At 39.0% G+C, this 19900-nt stretch overlaps 1 protein-coding gene across 6 annotated transcripts in view; it reads left to right on the top strand.

Moving 5' to 3' along the window:
• The window catches only part of UGP (UDP-glucose pyrophosphorylase), a 339813-nt gene extending 326813 nt beyond the window's left edge, over positions 1-13000 (top strand). For all 6 annotated transcript variants that reach the window (XM_067143688.2, XM_067143690.2, XM_067143686.2 and 3 more), the window contains one exon: positions 12828-13000. In XM_067143688.2, the coding sequence (XP_066999789.1) occupies positions 12828-12935 (108 nt within the window). In that variant the 3' untranslated portion in view covers positions 12936-13000. The remainder of the gene's footprint in view (positions 1-12827) is intronic.
• Positions 13001-19900: the final 6900 nt, after the last annotated feature.

The raw sequence follows: 19900 nt of genomic DNA, 5'->3' as shown, positions 1-19900 counted from the left end.
TTTGCTAGATTCAATTTTCTAGTAAGTTCCTTCAATTTCTCCTTACTTCCACAGCCATTTCTAACTCTATTTCTTTCCAGTCTGCACCTCCTCCTTAGTCTCTTTATTTCTCTATTATAATAAGGTGGGTCTTTACGATTCCTTACCACCCTTAATGGTACAAACCTGTTTTCGCATTCCTCAACAATTTCTTTAAACCATCCCAGAGTCTGTTTACATTTATATTAACAGTTTTCCACCGATCATAGCTACTTTTTAGAAACTGCCTCATGCCTGCTTTATCAGCCATGTGGTACTGCCTAACAGTCCTACTTTTAAGACCTTCCTTTCTATCACATTTATTTTTAACTACCACTAAAACAGCTTCATGATCACTAATACCATCTATTACTTCAGTTTCCCTATAGAGCTCATCTGGTTTTATCAGCACGACATCCAGGATATTTTTCCCTCTGGTTGGTTCCATCACTTTCTGAATCAGCTGTCCTTCCCATATTAACTTATTTGCCATTTGTTGTTCATGCTTTCTGTCGTTCGCATTTCCTTCCCAATTGACATCTGGCAAATTCAGATCTCCCGCTACAATCACATTTCTTTCCATGTCGTTTCCCACATAGCTGACTATCCTATCAAATAATTCTGAATCCGCGTCAGTGCTACCCTTTCCCGATCTGTACACTCCAAATATATCAAGTTGCCTATTATCTTTAGAAATGAGCCTTACACCTAGAATTTCATGTGTCTCATCTTTAACTTTTTCGTAGCTTACAAATTCTTCTTTCACCAGAATGAACACTCCGCCTCCCACCCTTCCTATCCTATCTCTACGATACACACTCCAGTGCCGTGAGAAAATTTCTGCATCCATTATATCATTTCTCAGCCATGATTCAACTCCTATTACAATATCTGGTGAATATATATCTATTAAATTACTTAATTCTATTCCTTTCCTTACAATACTTCTACAGTTCAACACTAACAATTTTATGTCATCCCTACTTGATTTCCAGTTCCCTGTTCCCTTATCACCGCTCCCTAGGCCATCCCGTTTCCCTGAATGTACCTCCCTATTACCCTTCCAAACAAATTCCCTAACTTATACGTACCACTGCGGTTTAAATGAAGGCCATCTGAGCGCAGATCCCTATCTCCTACCCACCCATTTGGATCTAGAAATTTCACTCCCAGTTTCCCACATACCCACTCCATAGTCTCATTTAAATCCCCAATCACCCTCCAGTCAGTATCCCTTCTACACAGTATTCCACTAATGACAATCTCCGCTTTCTTAAACTTCATCCGTGCTGCATTTATCAGATCCCACACATCTCCAACTATGTTGGTACTTATATCAGCTTGCCTTACGTTGTTGGTACCAACGTGAAACACTACCACCTTCTCTTTCCCCTCCTCCCTCTCTTCTACTTTCCTCAACATCTGCCTCAACCTAATTCCTGGATAACACTCTACCCTGGTACCTATTTGGCACTAGGCCGCTTATGCAGGGGCTAATCCCATACTAAAGAGGTGACTTATATAAGAAAATGATTTATATTACATTAGGAAGGGAAGAAACGGTTTTGAAAATAAGGTCACCTCAAAACAATAGGATTGGGAGCTGGAGAGGGTTAAGCACTCTATCCCAATTTGTAGTTTAAAGATATCGAATTGATACCAAGTGCCTTTTACATTTTAGAGGAAAGTTACATGGTAAAGGCTTCGAACCTGCCCCGAGAGTTAAACTGCTGAGCTAGCAAGAAAAGAAGTTAGTAAAAGGCCATTACCTTATTGATGAACTGCTGCCCGACGAAAGAGGCGCTTCCCGCCCCTGCTACATAATTACACTTTGAGAGATGTTACTGAAGTGGCCCCGAGACCAGAAAAACAGCAGTTTATAAACCCTCGCGGAAAATTCGAGACGTTTCATGAATGAGAACCCACACCCCCCTCAAATTTATTGGCTAGGGTCAAGCAACATATCCAAGTTGGAGAAGATACACCTGATTGGTCAAAAATTCATTAAAGAAATTCGGGATTGGCTAAATTCAAAACTGGCGGAACGAAAGGATTAACATTGCCAACTCAAACAATGACTGAAAGAAATTTAACAAAGAGCAAACTTATACATACTAAATTTCTTCAAAAAAATTTCCTTCACTTCGCACTAGGGTGCACAATTGTAGTTCTTAAGTAGTGCCATCTAGAAGAGAATGTTTACACTTCTTACTACAGAGAAAACAAAAATAAATCGAAAAAGACACAGTTCAGAACTCTTCAAAATTTATAGTAATGACATCTTCTGAGAAATCTTAGCATTAATGTGGAAGTTAAAGTTCAAGCTTCCTCCAGTAGAGGAGTTTCAACTGGCGCAGTGTTTGAATTAGCGGCTTGGAGGTGTACCGCCAGGTACACTTACATTCGAAACCATATTCTCGAGTTCAACATAACCTGTAAAAGTTGATGTAGGCCTAATTTACGCGGTACAAGATTTCCATAAACTGACTATGAACAGTATACCGTTGACCAAATTATAATGGAAGATTAAAAAAAAAGGGATTTCGCCATCATGTGGGGCGCTTTGGTATATATTGCGCTTTATTAGAGGATTAAAAACTACTTGTGGCCGATTGTTGTTTGGCTTGGCGTTACGGGTATTAGATTTTTCGAAGAGGTCAGTTGCTGAACTGAAAGAAGTTTTCAGAGGAAACTGACAAAGTTTTCCTGGTAAAACTGAATGTAAAGTTTCGAGATTTTTAAGTCGCGTACCGGTAGTTAATGCTTAAAGCCGGCCCTGCGGTCTAACTTGCCTACCTCTCATCCCGAGGGCTCGGGTTCGATTCCCGGCCAGGTCAGGCATTTTTACCGGTAATGAGGGCTGGTTCCAAGTTCACTAATTCCACCTTTAATTGAGGAGCTACTTAATGGTGAGATGTCGATTCCGGTCTAGAGAGCCAGGAATAACGGCCGAGAGGAATCATCACACTGACCATGCGTCACCTCGTAATCTGCAGGCCTTCGGGCTGAGCAGCGGTCGCTTTGTAGGCCAAGGCCCTTCAAGGGCTGTAGTGCCATGGGGTTTGGTTTGGTTTTTTAGCCAAGTTGTTAATGGTTCTTTCATTCTCGCATTTTCCGTTTTCCCGCGGTGTACGTTTTTTTCCGTGGTCCCTCCAAAAATGGAGAATCGAGGTTCTACTGTATCAGTTATTGAGCGATATCTGCAGCCTGTTTGCAGCCATTCAACCGGGTCAAGAATGGAATGAAGACCCCATCTAGCGGCGAGGGAAGGAATTGTGCCAGCTACCGAAGCCTTTCACACTCCTCTGGGGCAATGTGAATGACTGACGAAATAAAACGAATGAAAGACGACAGAAGAAACTGGAGGACCCAAATAAAAATTTGTCCCACCTCTGCTTTGTCCAGCACAAATCATCCATGGAGCGACCGGGATTTTAACCATGGAAAATACACCAGGGAGAGGCCGCCACGCTGCCGCCTGAGCCACGGAGGCTCTCTCAGTTATTTGTTCATTCAAATTTAGTGTTTCATTTATAGTGACTCCAAGGCTTTCCACAAACTTTTATACTATCGATCATGAGAGCGGGCAGAGGTCTTTCTTGTGAATTTTGAAATGGCTGTAGATTTTTAGATCATTTGTATACAGGTGATGGGTACATTTATGGAAGTGATAAGTATCTCTTGCGTAACACTAAAATGAAGTAGTCATCTGCCCTAAATGCTTCAGAATGTCTAATATACAGCAGGAAGGGACTCACGGACATTACGTCAACAACGCTTGAGTGTGTACCTGTATGCATTTAGACAGGACGATAATTGCTTTTACAGATGTTTTCTGGATTTCAAACAACGATCATCTCAAACGTTCCTTATTGATTGGATGGACATGGAAAATCTTCAACTAATCTATGATGCTAAAGAAAAAGGAACCTTCTTCTCCGCCCGATGGGGTAAGGAATATACTCCAGATCTTTCCTTCATAACCCAATCCCCAAACTCTCCAAACCAGATACTTCGCTCAGTTCTCAACAGTTTCCCTCATAGTCAACACCGGCCTGTCATACTCCAAATTGGCATGTATATTCCTGTCATTCGATCTTACCCGAAACCTAGATGGAACTTTAAAAAACTAATTGGAAAAAAATTAAAGAACAGGCTGATGCAAATATAAGATGTATTAAGCCAAACTTTAATAACTATGACAGATTAGTTGGAGTTATAAAAGGTGCTGCTCGGCGCTGCATTCCAAGAGGATGCCGTAAAGAATATATTCCTGGATGGACTGCAGAGAGTGAGAGCCTTCTTAAGGAATTTGAGGAAAATGGCAACAATGAAACAGCCACAAAACTTATTCAATCACTGAATGACAATAGAAAACAAATTTAGAACGACACTGTGTCTTCTCTTGATTTTACCCACTCAAGTAGAAAGGCGTGGTCTCTCATTAGAAAGCTTGACTCATCAAAGCCAGCTGGTAGACAGAAGCTGAGTGTTAACATTAATGATCTAGCCAAACACATGATCTCTATCTCAAAGATCAATAGAGATAATCATCAAGTTGTAAGGGAAGTCCGGTCAGCACTGAAATATAAAAAGCAATTAGCAAAACAACGATCATCCCAATTCTCTTGTCCTTTCACACGAGGGGAAACCCTAGAAGGCATCAAGAACATAAAATCCGGGAAAGCAGCAGGTATAGACGGCATCTATCCTGAATTTCTGCAACATCTTGGACCTGCAACAATCACTTGGCTCACCAAATTCTTCTCCAATAATTTGGAGACAGGTAACCTTCCTTCACTATTCAAGAAGACCAAAGTAATATCGATCTTGAAACCCAACAAGGACCCTCTGAGAGTGGAGAGCTACAGACCCATTGCACTGCTAAGTGATACTCTAAAGCTCTTGGAAAGACTAATATACAATATGATCTCAGAAACCATCAATAATCACCTTCCCACAGAACAAGCTGGCTTCAGACCTGGAAGAAATTGCGCTGACCAAATTTTTGCATTGACCTCTCATATTGAAAATGGATTTGAGAATCGGAAGATTAGTATGGCTGTCTTCTTAGACTTATCAGCAGCCTATGATACTGTTTGGCGAGAAGGGCTCCTGCTAAAACTTATCTCTGCCATCCCCTGTGTCAAGCTTACAAATCTCATTGGCAATATGATCAGCATCAGAAACTTTCAGATCTTCACGGATGATGCAGTAACCAAAACCTACAAACTGAATGATGGATTCCACAAGGATCTGTTCTGGCACCCTTACTTTTCGACCTCTATACTGCTGACTTACCAGCAACTAAGTCCAGGAAATTTATTTACGCAGAGGATATACTACTGGTTAGCCAAACACCAAGTTTTCCAGAAGCTGAAGAAATTCTTATAGCAGATCTAAAAAAGCTAGATACATACTTCCAAAACTGGTGTCTCCGTCCAAATCTCCAAAAGAGTGTTGCATCTGTGTTTCATCTCAGAAATAAATTTGCCAACTACAAGAATACAATAACATTCAGAAATCAATCCTTACAACACTGTACCTTCCCAAAATATTTAGGTGTCACATTAGACAGATCCCTAACATATAAACATCATATTAACAACTCAGCCGCCAAGATCAAAAGTGGGCCGATGACCTTCGATGTTAGGCCCATTTAAACAACAAGCATCAAGATCAAAAGTCGGAATAATATTCTTCAAAAATTAGCCGGCACATCCTGGGGCGCAAACAACCAAGTGTTGAGATCTACTGCTCTAGCTCTTTGCTATTCAGTTGCCGAATACTGCGCTTCAACTTGGCTGAACAGTGCTCATACTGCGAAGATTGATGCTCAACTAAATCAAGCAGTGCGCAATATAACTGGTTGTATTCGCTCTACAAACGTGGCCTGGCTGCCTACACTCAGTAATATTCCACCGCCTTGCTTAAGAAGGTCTGAAGCTCTTCTAAAATTGTGGAAGAAGACCAGCCAGGACTCCAACCTCCCCGTTCACCAGGATATTACCCAACCTGTCCCTCCACGACTTAAGTCTATATCTCCACCCTAGCGCACTGCACTTACACTGGAAGAATCTGGGTTCTCCATCACGAACGCCTGGTTACACCAATGGCAGCAGTCTTCTGTTCCCAATCAACATCTTGTGACTCTACCTCATGTTCAACCTCCCGGATTCCATCTACCCAGACGTCAATGGAGGACTCTAAACAGGATAAGAGTCAATCAAGGAAGATGCGGCTATACTCTTTATAAATGGGGCTGGCAGAAATCTTCTGGGTGTGATTGTGGAGCTACCTCACAGACCATCCACCACGTAATTGCCGAGTGTCCACAGAGAGCATTTCAAGGTCCTTTGGAGGACATTCATAACGCAACTGAGGAGGCCTTAAAATGGATCAATGGACTTGATTTGGAACTATAGGCTTCTGCTTGTATATATTGTGCATATATTGTATACTTATTTATATAATCTATCTGTGCACATCATACGATAAATAAATAAATAATATTTTTTGTTAAATTGTTTTTGTAATCTTTTAGTTGTATCTTGTACTGTTGACAAGGACCAAAACATATACTGATTAGAGATTATATTTATAACTAAATTAGCTGCACCGTATTGAACAGGTGGATGTTTATTTCCTGTGGAATTTCTTTGTTCTAAAAATGTATTATTTTGGTGTAATAATGACCATCTAAATATTTTTTTAGTTTTGGTGTCTAAGTTCTTATAGCTGTAAAATTACTGGATATATTTCTACTAAACTTCTTATTTAGAATCCACTTGTCCTTGGCTAGGTTTTAGGGTCAATATTATGTCTATATCCCTGAATGGACTTGGGTTTATAGATTTACTCTCCCATAAAATATATATGACCAATGTTAATGGAAATCATTTTTCTCGTGTACACCTTTTCGGTAGGAGGATTAGTAAGGGAGATACATTCTAAGTCCCAGTGGACTTAAGCCATAAGCGGGTGTATGTACAGCAGATTTCTTATAACTGGAAAACTAGTGGAAATATTTTAAACAAACTTCATATTTAGTATTTACGTATCCAAAGGTAGCTTTTAGGGTCCCTAACATTTCATGTACATTTTTTCGATAAGAGGATTAGCGGAACTAGGGGACACTGCCCAAAATTGGCTGGACATAGATTGTAAATTGTAACAGCCTTCTGTATGTACATTGATTATTTTGGCAAAATTTTCTTATAGTTGCCTGTTTCAGGTGTAATAGTTACCAAATTGTCCTTATAGTTCTTTGTCTCATGTGAGATACTGATCATTAAATGATTCTTCCCTTTGGTGTCAGCCCTTCTGTTATCTATCTGTTTGCTTTCCTAAAACTGAAAACTGCTGGACATATTTCAACCAAACTATGCATTTGTAATCTACTCATTCAGGATTGTGTTATCAGAGGCATATGACGTCAAGATATCACTTGGAGTTAGGGCTTTTAGGAAGATCATTCCCAGATAATAACGGAGGTATCATCAAGGATGAGTTTCATTTATCCTGACCAGTGGTCAGAGAAGTGGCTGAGAAGCGGAGAATTTTGCACAACTTCGGACCTGGCCGTACGTGAGTTCTGTCTCGACTTTTTTTCAACTTCATCATGTTACTTGCACGTTCTGCTGTATTAAACGCGTGAATACATAGTCATCTGTTCTTATAATAATGTGAATTTTTGTTATATTCAACAAATAACCTATTTCCCCATGTTTTAGGTCCACTTTTATGAAATTGAAATGTTTGTTGATTAATTTACATGAAATGAAAGATTTTTACATTTAACAAAATGAAATTCCTGGCATCTGAAATAACTGATGTGTTGAATGCACTAAGAAATGTAACATCGTGTGCCTGGAAGGCTGCAGTATAGTACACATATTTATGTTCTGTGTAGGCCTACAATGCTAAACGTGAACATTCATTTTCTGGCAGAACTTTATAATTTCTGTAAAAGCCAAGAATTTTTTGTGTCTGCTCACGTGCTAATGTGCAAATATTGTGAATGTCGTCTAGATTATTAAAGAAAAGACGCACATCTTCAGCGAAGCAAGCTAGTGACTGTGCAAGTCATACAAAAAATGCAAAAGACTTTAAAGATACAACTGAAGCATTTGTGAAAGCAAATATACCTGTAGAAGTGTCAATCTGTGTAAGTGGGGACTAAAAACGAGAAGAAACATTAAAGTTAAATGTGTAGTTCTTTTATGTGCTGGGACGACAGAACTTGTCTTCAACGTTATCTTCCATCCTGTGGAATCCTCTTGCCGGCGTCTGTCGTTCTGGATACGGCAAATAGTTCAAACCGTGCTAATGTATAATATTATAAAGCAGTTATCACATGGCCGTACTGATGGGCCATTGGGCTCATAAAGTTAACTTTGGAGAAGCACATGTAAAGTGCTTTTCTCAACACAGTGAACAGAAAAAAAAAGGTACCACATAAGTCGTCGGCCGCTACTCGTTTCCGAGAATACGCTATTTTTAAAGTCTGTGGGCTCTGTGGAGATGTCACTGATGAAACATGCGGCCACACAGGTCACATCTAAAGATGGGTGGAGGACGTGGTTGGATCCGACGTAGTTTACACTTTTCATGGGTTTCAATTTCTTGTCTACGACGTGCCTGCTTAAACAGTGAGACACCTTCTGCAATAGCTTTACACCAAAGAACACGGTTGTATGCAGGTGTTCCCCAGGTGTTAGCATTTATGTTGGTGCTATTCGTAGTCTTCTTAAGCTGCTCTTTATAACGCTTGAAAGGAACACCTTGAGGCCTTTTGCCATGACCAATCTACCCGTAGAGAAGTTGTTTAGGCAATCTGCTATCATTCATACGCTGGATGTGACTAACCCATCTAAGCTGATGAGTGATGATGAAAGCTTCTATACCATTCATATGCGCCTTGTCAAGAACTGCCACAATGCTTATATAGTCATCCCATTTGATGTACATGATGGATCTAAGTTTCTGCAGATGGAAGCATTCCAGTTTCTTTGTCACGACGATAAAGTGTCCAGGTTTCACATCCATATGTTATGACTACAGCTCAGTACACCATTAGTTTGGTATATAATTTGAGATCCTTATTCAAGAAAACTCAGTGGGAGCGGCAGCCATAAGCTGCATGGACAGAGTGCATTCCGTTTTCCACATCCTTTTCTGAGTCGCAGTTTGTAGTTAGAATACTACCAAGGTAGGTGAATTGGTCTACCAGTTCAAGAGGTGTTCCTGCTAAGAAGACATTTAGTTCAGGGACGGTACCACCTGGTGCCAGCTGTGCAAGTACTTTCGGTGCTAATGGTCAGACCAAATCGTTCATAAGCTTCCTTAGAACAGTTGATGGATGTTTGAAGATCCTCAGGTGTTGCATTGTCATCAGCATATTGATCTCCATTACCCGAGTATTATGAGTCAGTCTCTGAGAATAGTCGGCCATTATACCAAAACTTAATTTCCACAAGGTCCATAGTAGCATAGCTGCCAAGTACAGGGCGAGAACGTTGGGAGCAAGCACTCATTCTAGTGAAGAACTTGCCCAACCATTCCATCAGGAAAAGCCTGGATTAAGTCTGTAAAATGGTCAGGACAGCCAAAGCGCCCATAATATCATCCACATAGCTTCTCTAGGAACAGAATCAAGGACCTTTTCCAGATCGTAAGATATTAAAAGAAGCGGGATTTGTTGTTCTCTGTATTTCTCTTGGATTTGTCTAGCACAAAAGATCACGTCAATGGCACCTTTGAGGCACGAAACTCACATTGAGACTCAGGCAGAACTGTTTCAGAGACAGTCTGAAGACAGTTCAACAACAAAACCCCTGCCAGACCTTTTCCTGCTATGGATAGTAGGAAATGCCACGATAATTGCCACAGATACCTCGGTCACTTTTCATGAAAATGGCTTCTATGGTGGCAGTTTTCATGTCAGCAGGCACCTTCTGTGTTTTATGATAAATGTAAGAAATTTATTACTCTTCAACCTATTCATTACAACTCAAAATGTTAAAGATAGTGTTAAATCCTCATTAAAATGAGAGTTGGGACATGTTTCACCCTTTCCTATGGGGCATCATCAGCCGTCAGGTACCTGGTTAATATGGATTTAAATTTTTCTACTAAATTTAATACATTAAAAAACTTCCAAACCATAACAGGTACCTTGTATAAAATTGATCTAAAATCTACTACAAAAGTGAATACATTAAAAAACTTCACTTTAAAAAGCTGTCATTATATGAGTAGTTTCATTTAGGTACAAGAGAGAATTAACAATATTGATGACCTAGAGCCAATATTGAATATGCAATGAAAGTTTAAGGATACTGTTACAAAATGAGTAAAGAACATGCAAATGGTTATATACAAAATAATAAGGAAATGCATTCCAACACTGTAATGTCGGCATGTGTACTTGATATAGTCTTGTTCAAAAGTAGTGAATAAGAAATTAAAATAGCCTTCAAGACTAAAAACTCAAATCGAACGTTGTTTTTCAACCACAACACGATAAATTCTGACAACAAATATTGAGGTTCCGGCATCTATAGACTTAAATTTGCTAAGTGCAATAGTTCGTATATCGAAAAAAACCGGAAGGAGTTTTACAACCAGGTATGCTGAACATTTCAATGCCCAGAAACATAATAAACACTCGGCAATGAGTAATCATATGAAGGATACAGGATACAGTTTCATCACAATCGAACAAGATCTCCAAATTTTAAAAAGAATTGAAAAAGGCTAACTCATACCGAGTTCGAGAATTTGTACATTTTCTTGGACCGGAAATACAACATAAATAAAAACCTAAATGATCCAATAGACGACAAAAGCCCTCAAATAATAATTTTGTTTAATACGTTAAATCTTCAAGACAAAAATTCTTGGTATTATTTAGGACAGTATCATTAAGCACTCCCACTAATGTGTTACGCCCCATGCGCCGGCCACGTGCCTTCTCCCCTCCACCTAGACGACATACGAGGAGCAGAACGTTAGTGACTGCCAGTATTTCAAAAACCTCTCACACAACAAAACAGCGTTAAAACCACAGACTCAAAATTTAAACGTAAATCCTCCTCTTTTCTTTCATTTTTTCAAGCTACTTAATAATGGATTTCTCCTTCCGTTCAGAGCTTGTATACTTTGGACAACAGATAAGTGTAAAACAATGCACAGATAAATACATTGCAAAGTATAAAGAATTCTGTAGGATGTTGTTAGTGAAGCACTAAAATCTTTAGGGAGTACTGTGTGTTGAAATATAGTCAATCACAAGTAAGATGCACAGGTCTTGGTAGATGTGCCATTTACCAAATGATGTGTTCAACTTAGCACACTGAGACGAAACGCTGGCAACCAGGAAAAAGTTAGCTGGAAAATTTATAATGTCCAATAACGGACCAACTATATTGGTATTATAAATTTACTCATTCGGAATAAATATTTCAGGTTCTCTATGGGAATCAACACCTTTATCATCCATTCCCTGTTCGAGATTCTCTCTGGGTAGGGTTGTGTACCAAAGTCTATTGCTGTTGACTCCTGTATTTGCAGACATTTAAGGCAGAGTTGTCTCCTGTGGAATTCATAAACTCCTAGAGTAGAAAGTGAAAATATCAGAAAATGAACTTTGTTGGGCGAATTTTAAAAATATCTGTGATCATTGAGGTTGATTTGACTTTTTGCGGTATTAATTTCAATAGATTCGTAAATGCTGAAAAATTTGCTTCTATTTTCGATGTGTAAAGTTTTTAGATCTGCGTCGATGTCTGTGTTGTGGTGTGAGTTGTTGTATACGTGTTCTCTGAAGGCTAATTATCAATTGTATCCCGTGTGGAAATTACATTTTGTTTGCACTTGTTCTTGACTTATCAGTTTATAAACTCCTGACATGGACAAAATATTTTTTTTTCGGGCTGCATTTGGTTATGGGGCTTTGCAGTATGTTATTTGTTTTCAGAGCTGGTTTTGTGAACATGTTAGCTATTTTGTACGTGTTCTTGTTTACGTAGTTGAGGACAGTGTGTGTTTTTTCTGGTGTTTATCCTTTGTTTATTTAATAGTTTATCAGCAGCGTATTTGCCAATCGAGATGTTTTACTAGTTTATTATTTATCACTAAAAGAATAATATCTCACACGATTCCCCTTAGTTCAATAAAATACTCCCTAACACACAAAACTACATTGTAACTACTTAGCTACCTGGTGCTAAAGGTAACAGACGATAAGTGCAGAAAATTAAAGTGACCACTTGGATGGTTCATGCAATGTAAACAATATTGTACCTACATATATGTGCAAGAGTTAGTGTTCAATAGTGTGCACTTTATGTTATAGTGTTTTCAGCAGACTGGAAAGCTTTTAAGTTATATGAGTAGTATTCTATAAGACAGAAGTTATCTTTACACTGCTGTTGGACTTATTGATAAGTTAGAAGTGGCCAGAGGGTGGTCGGTATGTATAAACTGGCTTTGGTGGTGGGGACACATAAAGGAGAGGAAGAAGGAGACCAAGACTCGGTTTTTAACGATAAAAGGTGTGTAATTAAAGAAGGCTGCAGAACTACTTGGAGGGGCTTGCAGACTGAATGCTGAATGGCATATGATGCTTGGAAGAATCAGGAAGGGTTCGAAGAGATCATGAATGGAAGCAAGGAACTTGTACTTGACCAGTGTGGAGCGAATTCCTAGTTTTGTCACATTGTCGCAACTTTCTTTCACTTGCTGGAAATGTGTATTCACTGCTTCTTATTGAAAAACTCAGACATCATTTGCTTTTGTTGTTGCAGGGTACGGTGATAATCATAGCCAACCATGGGGACAGGATAGACATTCCTTCTGGCTCGATCCTGGAGAACAAGATTGTGTCTGGCAACATGAGGATATTGGATCATTAGTTTTCTGCACTGCACAACAATTGTCTCATTTGTATAGGTTTAAATAAAATTTGTTACTGAAAATAGCACTGCATTACACTTCTGTTGTCACTCGTCTTGTGTTTGCTTTCGAAGTGTGTGTACGCATGATATGAGCGAGCAGTTTACTGCAGACGTGCCAATTTTAAAAATTAAAAAATTCAGGAGTTTTTTGCGGCATATGCCGACTTGTTACGACACATCATTGATGACGTAGCTTTGAAGAATATTTTATAAATACTGAAATGCTGCATGTATCTGAGCTTTAGAATACTTGACTTAAACCTTAGACCTTTTCATATATTTCAGAACTAGGTGCTCAAAGCACTGGCCTCGTTAAACGGATTTTATGGTTTATTGTTTTCAGAATTCTGTTTCTGGAAGCCTTGATCTGAATATTTTATCCTTGTCAATAGTCTCACAGTCGGCGTTGTTTTGTGGAAATGATAAAATGAAAAGCATTACATTAAGAAATTCTGTCATCTGCTTTGCCAGTGGCCACTGAACATCAATACTCTCCAGCTACAAGGAGAAACGTGGTATTTTCAAAAATACAGGAATAGGAAATCTGTTCTCAAAATCAGGTGATAACTCTCTGTGATCAGGAGAGAGGGAGAAAGGAGTCTCCTGCGCAGTTGACACGTCTGTTACTGTATGTATTGATGGCAGATGCTACTCCTGAACTGTCAGAGGAACGGAAAACAAGTCATAGCAGTGAGCGTTCTGGAATGTCGGTTCCTCTTAATCAGTCTGAAATGTTAACACGGGTCCAAGTGTCTCGACTCTTCAGTGCATCTCGTCCAAATAAATCAACCTATTGCAAATAGTGTGACGTACCCACTCTTGCCAACAGATGTGCGACAATATGTGACGTACCGGGTCACCTTAATTTTAATATAAATACATACTTGCTCATATACTTCTCCATAAGCAAATATCCCATGAGCGCCAGCCTTCAAACTTATGGCTTGAAGACAATAGTTGATAATTAATAATAATAATAATAATAATAATAATAATAATAATAATAATAGGTAATGAGACTCCAAATAATCCCAGAGGTGGGGTGACGGAACACTAACCATTAAGTACACACTAACTTGGAAATTAAGGATCGTTAATAAGAATTTCTGCAATAACCAATTAAAGAACTATTTATTAGGATGAAAAATATGACGGCGCATATACGAACTCTGAACTTATGGAAGCAAAATAAAAATTGAATGAAATGAAGTTTAATAAACTGAACTGTTGCGCGGAGACTTGCAATAATGTATGCCATTAGCTCACCATTTGTAGACTCTTATCTGGACACGATTTATGTAGCAGCTGATGTTTGATGGACCTCTCGTGCTGGCGTCGTCATCTCTCATTGTAGGTACCAGTCCTATTTCTGATTCGTGCATAGCTCACTAATTGAACAATGACTTTCCTGACTTTAACATTTCCTACAGTACTCCTTAGATAAAGTTGTAGTAAGTCCTAATTTTAATAGCAAAACCACCTTGGGTTAAGTTCATGGAGAGAATACACTTGTATTCTTCCGTATTACAGAATTGTAGCGTAACTAAATACATAACAAAATTTCTCCTGTCCTATTCCAATCACAATCGGTCTCTCGTTGACTTTAACTCTCGTCAATGAGATAATCAGGTCTTAATGAGAGTAATTTTGAGTAGTGCTCTACTAAGATGCGAAGTGAACTAAGTTAAGATCTTCAGCAGTTAAGACCTTCTCCGATGTCAAGGCATACCGCCCTCCTCCGATGTAATAGAATACATTAGAATTGCCTGATAGACGCTCTCCAGCTTTTGTCGTTGATGTATATAGGCTCCAAAATCTCCCTCCATGTACCATATCACATGGTCCAGTAAGATCTGATGTACTATCCTTCTCCTCTCCATCGATGTATATCCATCACTTGTTCCATAACGCTCATTCACATAGGTTGAACTTTCCCGGGCAATCAAAGCGTCATGTAGCGAACTTCGAAAAGTAGGCGTTAACTAGGCTTTAACTGTCTCTTCAGAGTATGGAAGGGGTTAGGACTCTTGCAAGCTTGATGGCGTCTTTTCCTGGTAAAGGGCTAAAATGGCTAAAATTAGCATGGTGAGTCCGGTCACATGACCTCGGCTACTGGAAATTCACTGCAAGCTATTAATACGACTGATGTAGTTATACCTTTCTCAAGAAGTCGTTCGTTCAGAATATGTTATAGCCGTGATACAAAGAAATGATATGATGATGTGAAATTGATGACTAAAACCCTATATATAAACATAATAATTAAAAATGACCTACCACTAATTAAATATATACATCTTTCCAATTAATTACACGGTTCGATAATATTGTACATGCTGCAATGTTCCAAACATCACAGTAGCATTAGGCCAAAGAAGACCAACAGCAAGGTTATGCCGGATGATACACAATTGAAGAAGTCATCCCCATAATTTGCAAACTCATCCCTAGTTTTCGAGAGAGAATAGGTTGGAAATGGGGACTAATTTCGTAATGTTTTGAAAGGCATGGGCTTTGTGTAGAAGATAATTCAGAATAAATGTGTGATGACATTGTTGACTGGCATGCAAAGTATCTTGTTAGAAAACAGTTTTTCAAGGGATGTTAGAAAACAGTTTTTCAAGGGAAACAACAAATACGAAATTTCCATGGTTACCTTCAAAATACACAAATGAAGTTAAAAGATGGCAGATTCAAAAATAAAACGAGTGAATGGCTGGGGAAGCTGGAAACAAGAATGAAATAACATAAGATATTGGAAACTGGACACCGAAAAAATGTAGATCCAGATATCAAAGTCATTCACATGAACACACAGAGACCAACACACACAGAAACGTAGGGCGGAGGGACAAGCCGGTAAAGCATGTCGTAATAGTTCATAACAAGTATAAGCAAAACAACCAATTTGCTCGTGAATCCGATCTGGTAAAACAAACACCAAATCCAATAGGGAAAACGTGCACCACACCAGCAACACGTATCACGTTCACATACATACCGCACACCAAGAGTGGACGAGCAAGAAAACGCCAAAAGATTGTCGGTATCAATAAAAATATAGAATGCCCATGCGTACACAAAATAGGTCTCCGCACATATATACATACACTCGAACTGAACAGAACACGTAACGGGATGTACACTGCCCGTGGTTTCCGAACAGAACATATTAATTGGCAGGCATATGTGAATATAAGATCAATGAGATACAAGTCTGCAATGATATTAAAGTAGAACAAATACATAACCTCAGAAAGCACTTAAAAACGACCACGGCAAGTCTTGAAAGGACGAAAAATAGCAAAGTAATAAGTAAAGGAAAATAATTACCTGATGGATAATAAGAACAAGAAGTGTCTCGAAAGAACCGAGAGTTTCATAATACCATACTGAACACGGTTAAAGTATCTTTTGTAGAATAGAAAAGTCATGTCAGACCCCTCAGTCGCCATTTTCTTCTTCAAAACTGAACAAGAATAAGCAAGAGGGTAGATACAAAGGACAAGACTAGGCAGAAATAAGGAATGACGAAACTGAGAGCCAAAGTCGCCATCTGTCTACATAGAGATGAGTTGTTCGATAATAGAATAGATGAAATGAAATGGCGTATGGCTTTTAGTGCTGGGAGTGTCCGAGGACAAGTTCGGCTCGCCATATGCAGGTCTTTTGATTTGACGCCCGTAGACAACCTGCGTGTCATGATGATGAAATTATGAAGACGACACATACACCCAGCCCCCGTGCCAGCGATATTAACCAATTATGGTTAAAATTCCCGACACTACCGGGAATCGAACCTGGGACCCCCGTGACCAATGGCCAGCACGCTAGCCATTTAGCCATGAAGCCGGACAGTACAATAGATCCCATGTCAAAGAAGGGAAATAGTATAATGAACAGTAAGGTGTGGTTGATATTCCCACTGCCTGCTCTAAAATGAGTCATATCTTGATGATCAGGCAAGGAGGACTCATTTTATGCGAGGGCTACACTTTACACTTAAGCTAAATGCGCGCGTGCAGACTATAACTTACAAATACGGTAACCCTAGGTGGCAAGGAAAAGAAAGTAAAATCAGTAGCCTACACAGAATTATACACATACCAAAGAAAGATATATATCTTGTACCAGGAACGCTCGTCCAAGATAAAGTCCCTGCACCTCGAACTTGAATCAAATACAGTAGAGACGATACGCGACACTTCAGGATTTAGCCTTGTTAAAATGGGAGACAAGTCGCAAGTGGCGCTCCTAGTGGCTTGACCTGAAAATTTGCGCTAAATTCAAATATCAATGGAAATGTATATACGGAAATGGATAAATAAATTACGTCTAGAAATAAAGTGTAACTAAGATATTAACTTCAAAGTTACTAAAGCAATTCCGGATAAATGAATGAATAATTATTTAACAGGTTATTATTTAAAGACTCAAATTAGACATATAATCAAGATGTGAAATGGACTGCTGTGAAAGTGTTTGATCTTTCATTTATGCATTACTTTTTTAGTTTTAGAATTCCTGCCTGTACGTTCACGACCAGATTTGTCATTTTTCTCATTATAAGCATTGTATCATATTAAAACACTTGTCAACAAAAATATCGGCACATTCCTTACACACGATTCAATGAATTTACATTTAAGAGCTGGACAATTTTCCTTTCAACGTTAAGGCTACTAACATAAAGAAAATCTATAAATTTAGCCTCGAAAACATTCAAACTTTCCCTATAAGCAATACTTGCCATAATGCCATTGCATTAGGGTAAAGCAAATATACATCATCATATTGTTTCAACAAAATATGTACATTTCTGAAACCGCCCATATTTTCTTCAGTGCTTGACAACGCATTACGGCATTCCAAAATGGGTGACTTGGAACACAACCAGCCACACTCATATGCATATGTATTTTCCTGAATTAAATCAAACCCACAGATCACACCCACAACAACACATCGGTATTGAAGGTTAACTGCTGCACTATACAATAAAATACGCGTATTATATTTTAAGCCAGGTAAAATACGGGTCGAACAGGTCAGAAGATTATGAAGTACTATAAAAATCTCTTTGTCACTGGAAGAATATATATGCAAACACAATATTACTTACATTTTCTGGTCACGAAGGAAATGCAAGAAAGACCGCGCATTCTTCGGTACTTCACAGTTACTGCAGCCAAACACAGCACATACCTTTCCCCTCATGTTGAGAGGAGATGTCAAGGAATGACACACGCTACTATTTAATTATGTCAACTCACTTAGGGTCGTATTCATGAACGAGACTTTGACTTCGACTTACGTAAGTTTACTTAGTTGAGTTTCGTGGAAGTCTGTTTCATAGACGCAACTTTTACAAAGTAGACTCTGGCGTAAGTAGACTTTAGTAAGTTACGATGTGAAGAATTAGATATGAAGTTGGCAATGAAAACAATGGAAGAGCACTGTAGCATCTCCCATCACTCAATGTTTTTTCTTAATAAAGAGGCAGAAGAAGAAGAAATTCAGCTGTTTCCTGCGTTATAGATCGCGTTATAGACTCTAAACTCAATCCAATCCAGTTAATACAGTTAATTTTTATTTCTCGACGATGGATGGAAAGAAAAAAAATTGCCAGCCTTCAACAACTATGAAAGGGAGGTGTTACTAGAACTAGTGAAAGAGAAGAAAGGTAGCCTATAGTTGAAGTCGAAATCAATAAACTTCATCTCGTGGTTGACTATGCCCTGACATTTGAAACTAAAAATCCCTTTCCTATTACGGAATACCTCAGCATGGTTGCCACCTGGACTTATTATTGGTATATGGGTGCAATCTATAGCTCCAACCACTCCAGGGAAACGGGATCTTTCATACACACGTCGCGCATTATTTCGACATTCAGCTTCATTTGGGAACGAAACAAACTGTGGTCTCTTTCGGGCAGTCAGGATCGATATTCTTCTGATTATTCTACATACTGAGGGCTGGCTTACTCCTCGTAAAGCAGCGGAATCAATTTGGAATTTACCTGAAAACCATGGAAGTGTGTGAAAGGCTATTGTATTTACCATAAGAATGCATTAATCTGTACTGATCATCCCTTAACCTAACTAGATAACACGATGAGTAGAAAGTGCAAAAACTGTGCGCTATAGTAACAATAATTTTACTCTTACTTGTAGCATAATATCTTAACGACTGGGCGATTTGTCCGTGCAGTTAGGGGCGCGCGGCTGTGAGCTTGCATCCGGGACATAGTAGGTTCGAATCCCACTGTCGGCAGCCCTGAAGATTGTTTCCCGTGGTTTCCCATTTTCAAACCAGGCAAATGCTGGAGGGCTGCACCTTTATTAAGGCCACGGCAGCTTCCTACCCATTCCTTGGTCTTTCCTATCCCATCGTCGCCATAAGACATCTGTATCGATGTGACGTAAAGCAAATAGCAAAAAAGAAAAAAAAATCTTAACGAAATTAGCAACTGTATCATTGGAGGTATGAGTGATCCTCGATTATTATGTTTCTGTAATTCGACTTCAAACATCGTTAGTACATCTAATACTGTACGTTTATCGAATCTATATCGTTTTCTGAACTCATTTTCTGTATAAAATTGAACTGGGTTCCTTGCATCTCTTATAATACGCCGAGGATTAGGCACAACGTACTGAATAATTTCCTGGATCTCTTCAATTTCGTCTACATCGGCAATATATCTGCCATTTTATTATTTTTCTGATCTCAGAGTCTACTTAAGTACGGAACATCGGCGACTTGGAAGTAAAGTCGCCATCTAAGTTTACTTACCTCCAAGTAGCGATCATGAAATGGAAATGGCGACTTACCGCCTTCTAAGTCTAAGTCTAAGTCAAAGTCTCGTTCATGAATACGACCCTTAAAGCCCATAAATAACACCAAAAACTTCACACACA

The sequence above is a fragment of the Anabrus simplex genome, chromosome 3 (genome assembly GCF_040414725.1).
Source record: "Anabrus simplex isolate iqAnaSimp1 chromosome 3, ASM4041472v1, whole genome shotgun sequence".
Lineage (NCBI taxonomy): Eukaryota > Metazoa > Arthropoda > Insecta > Orthoptera > Tettigoniidae > Anabrus > Anabrus simplex.
This window is presented reverse-complemented; position numbering and strand designations above follow the sequence as displayed.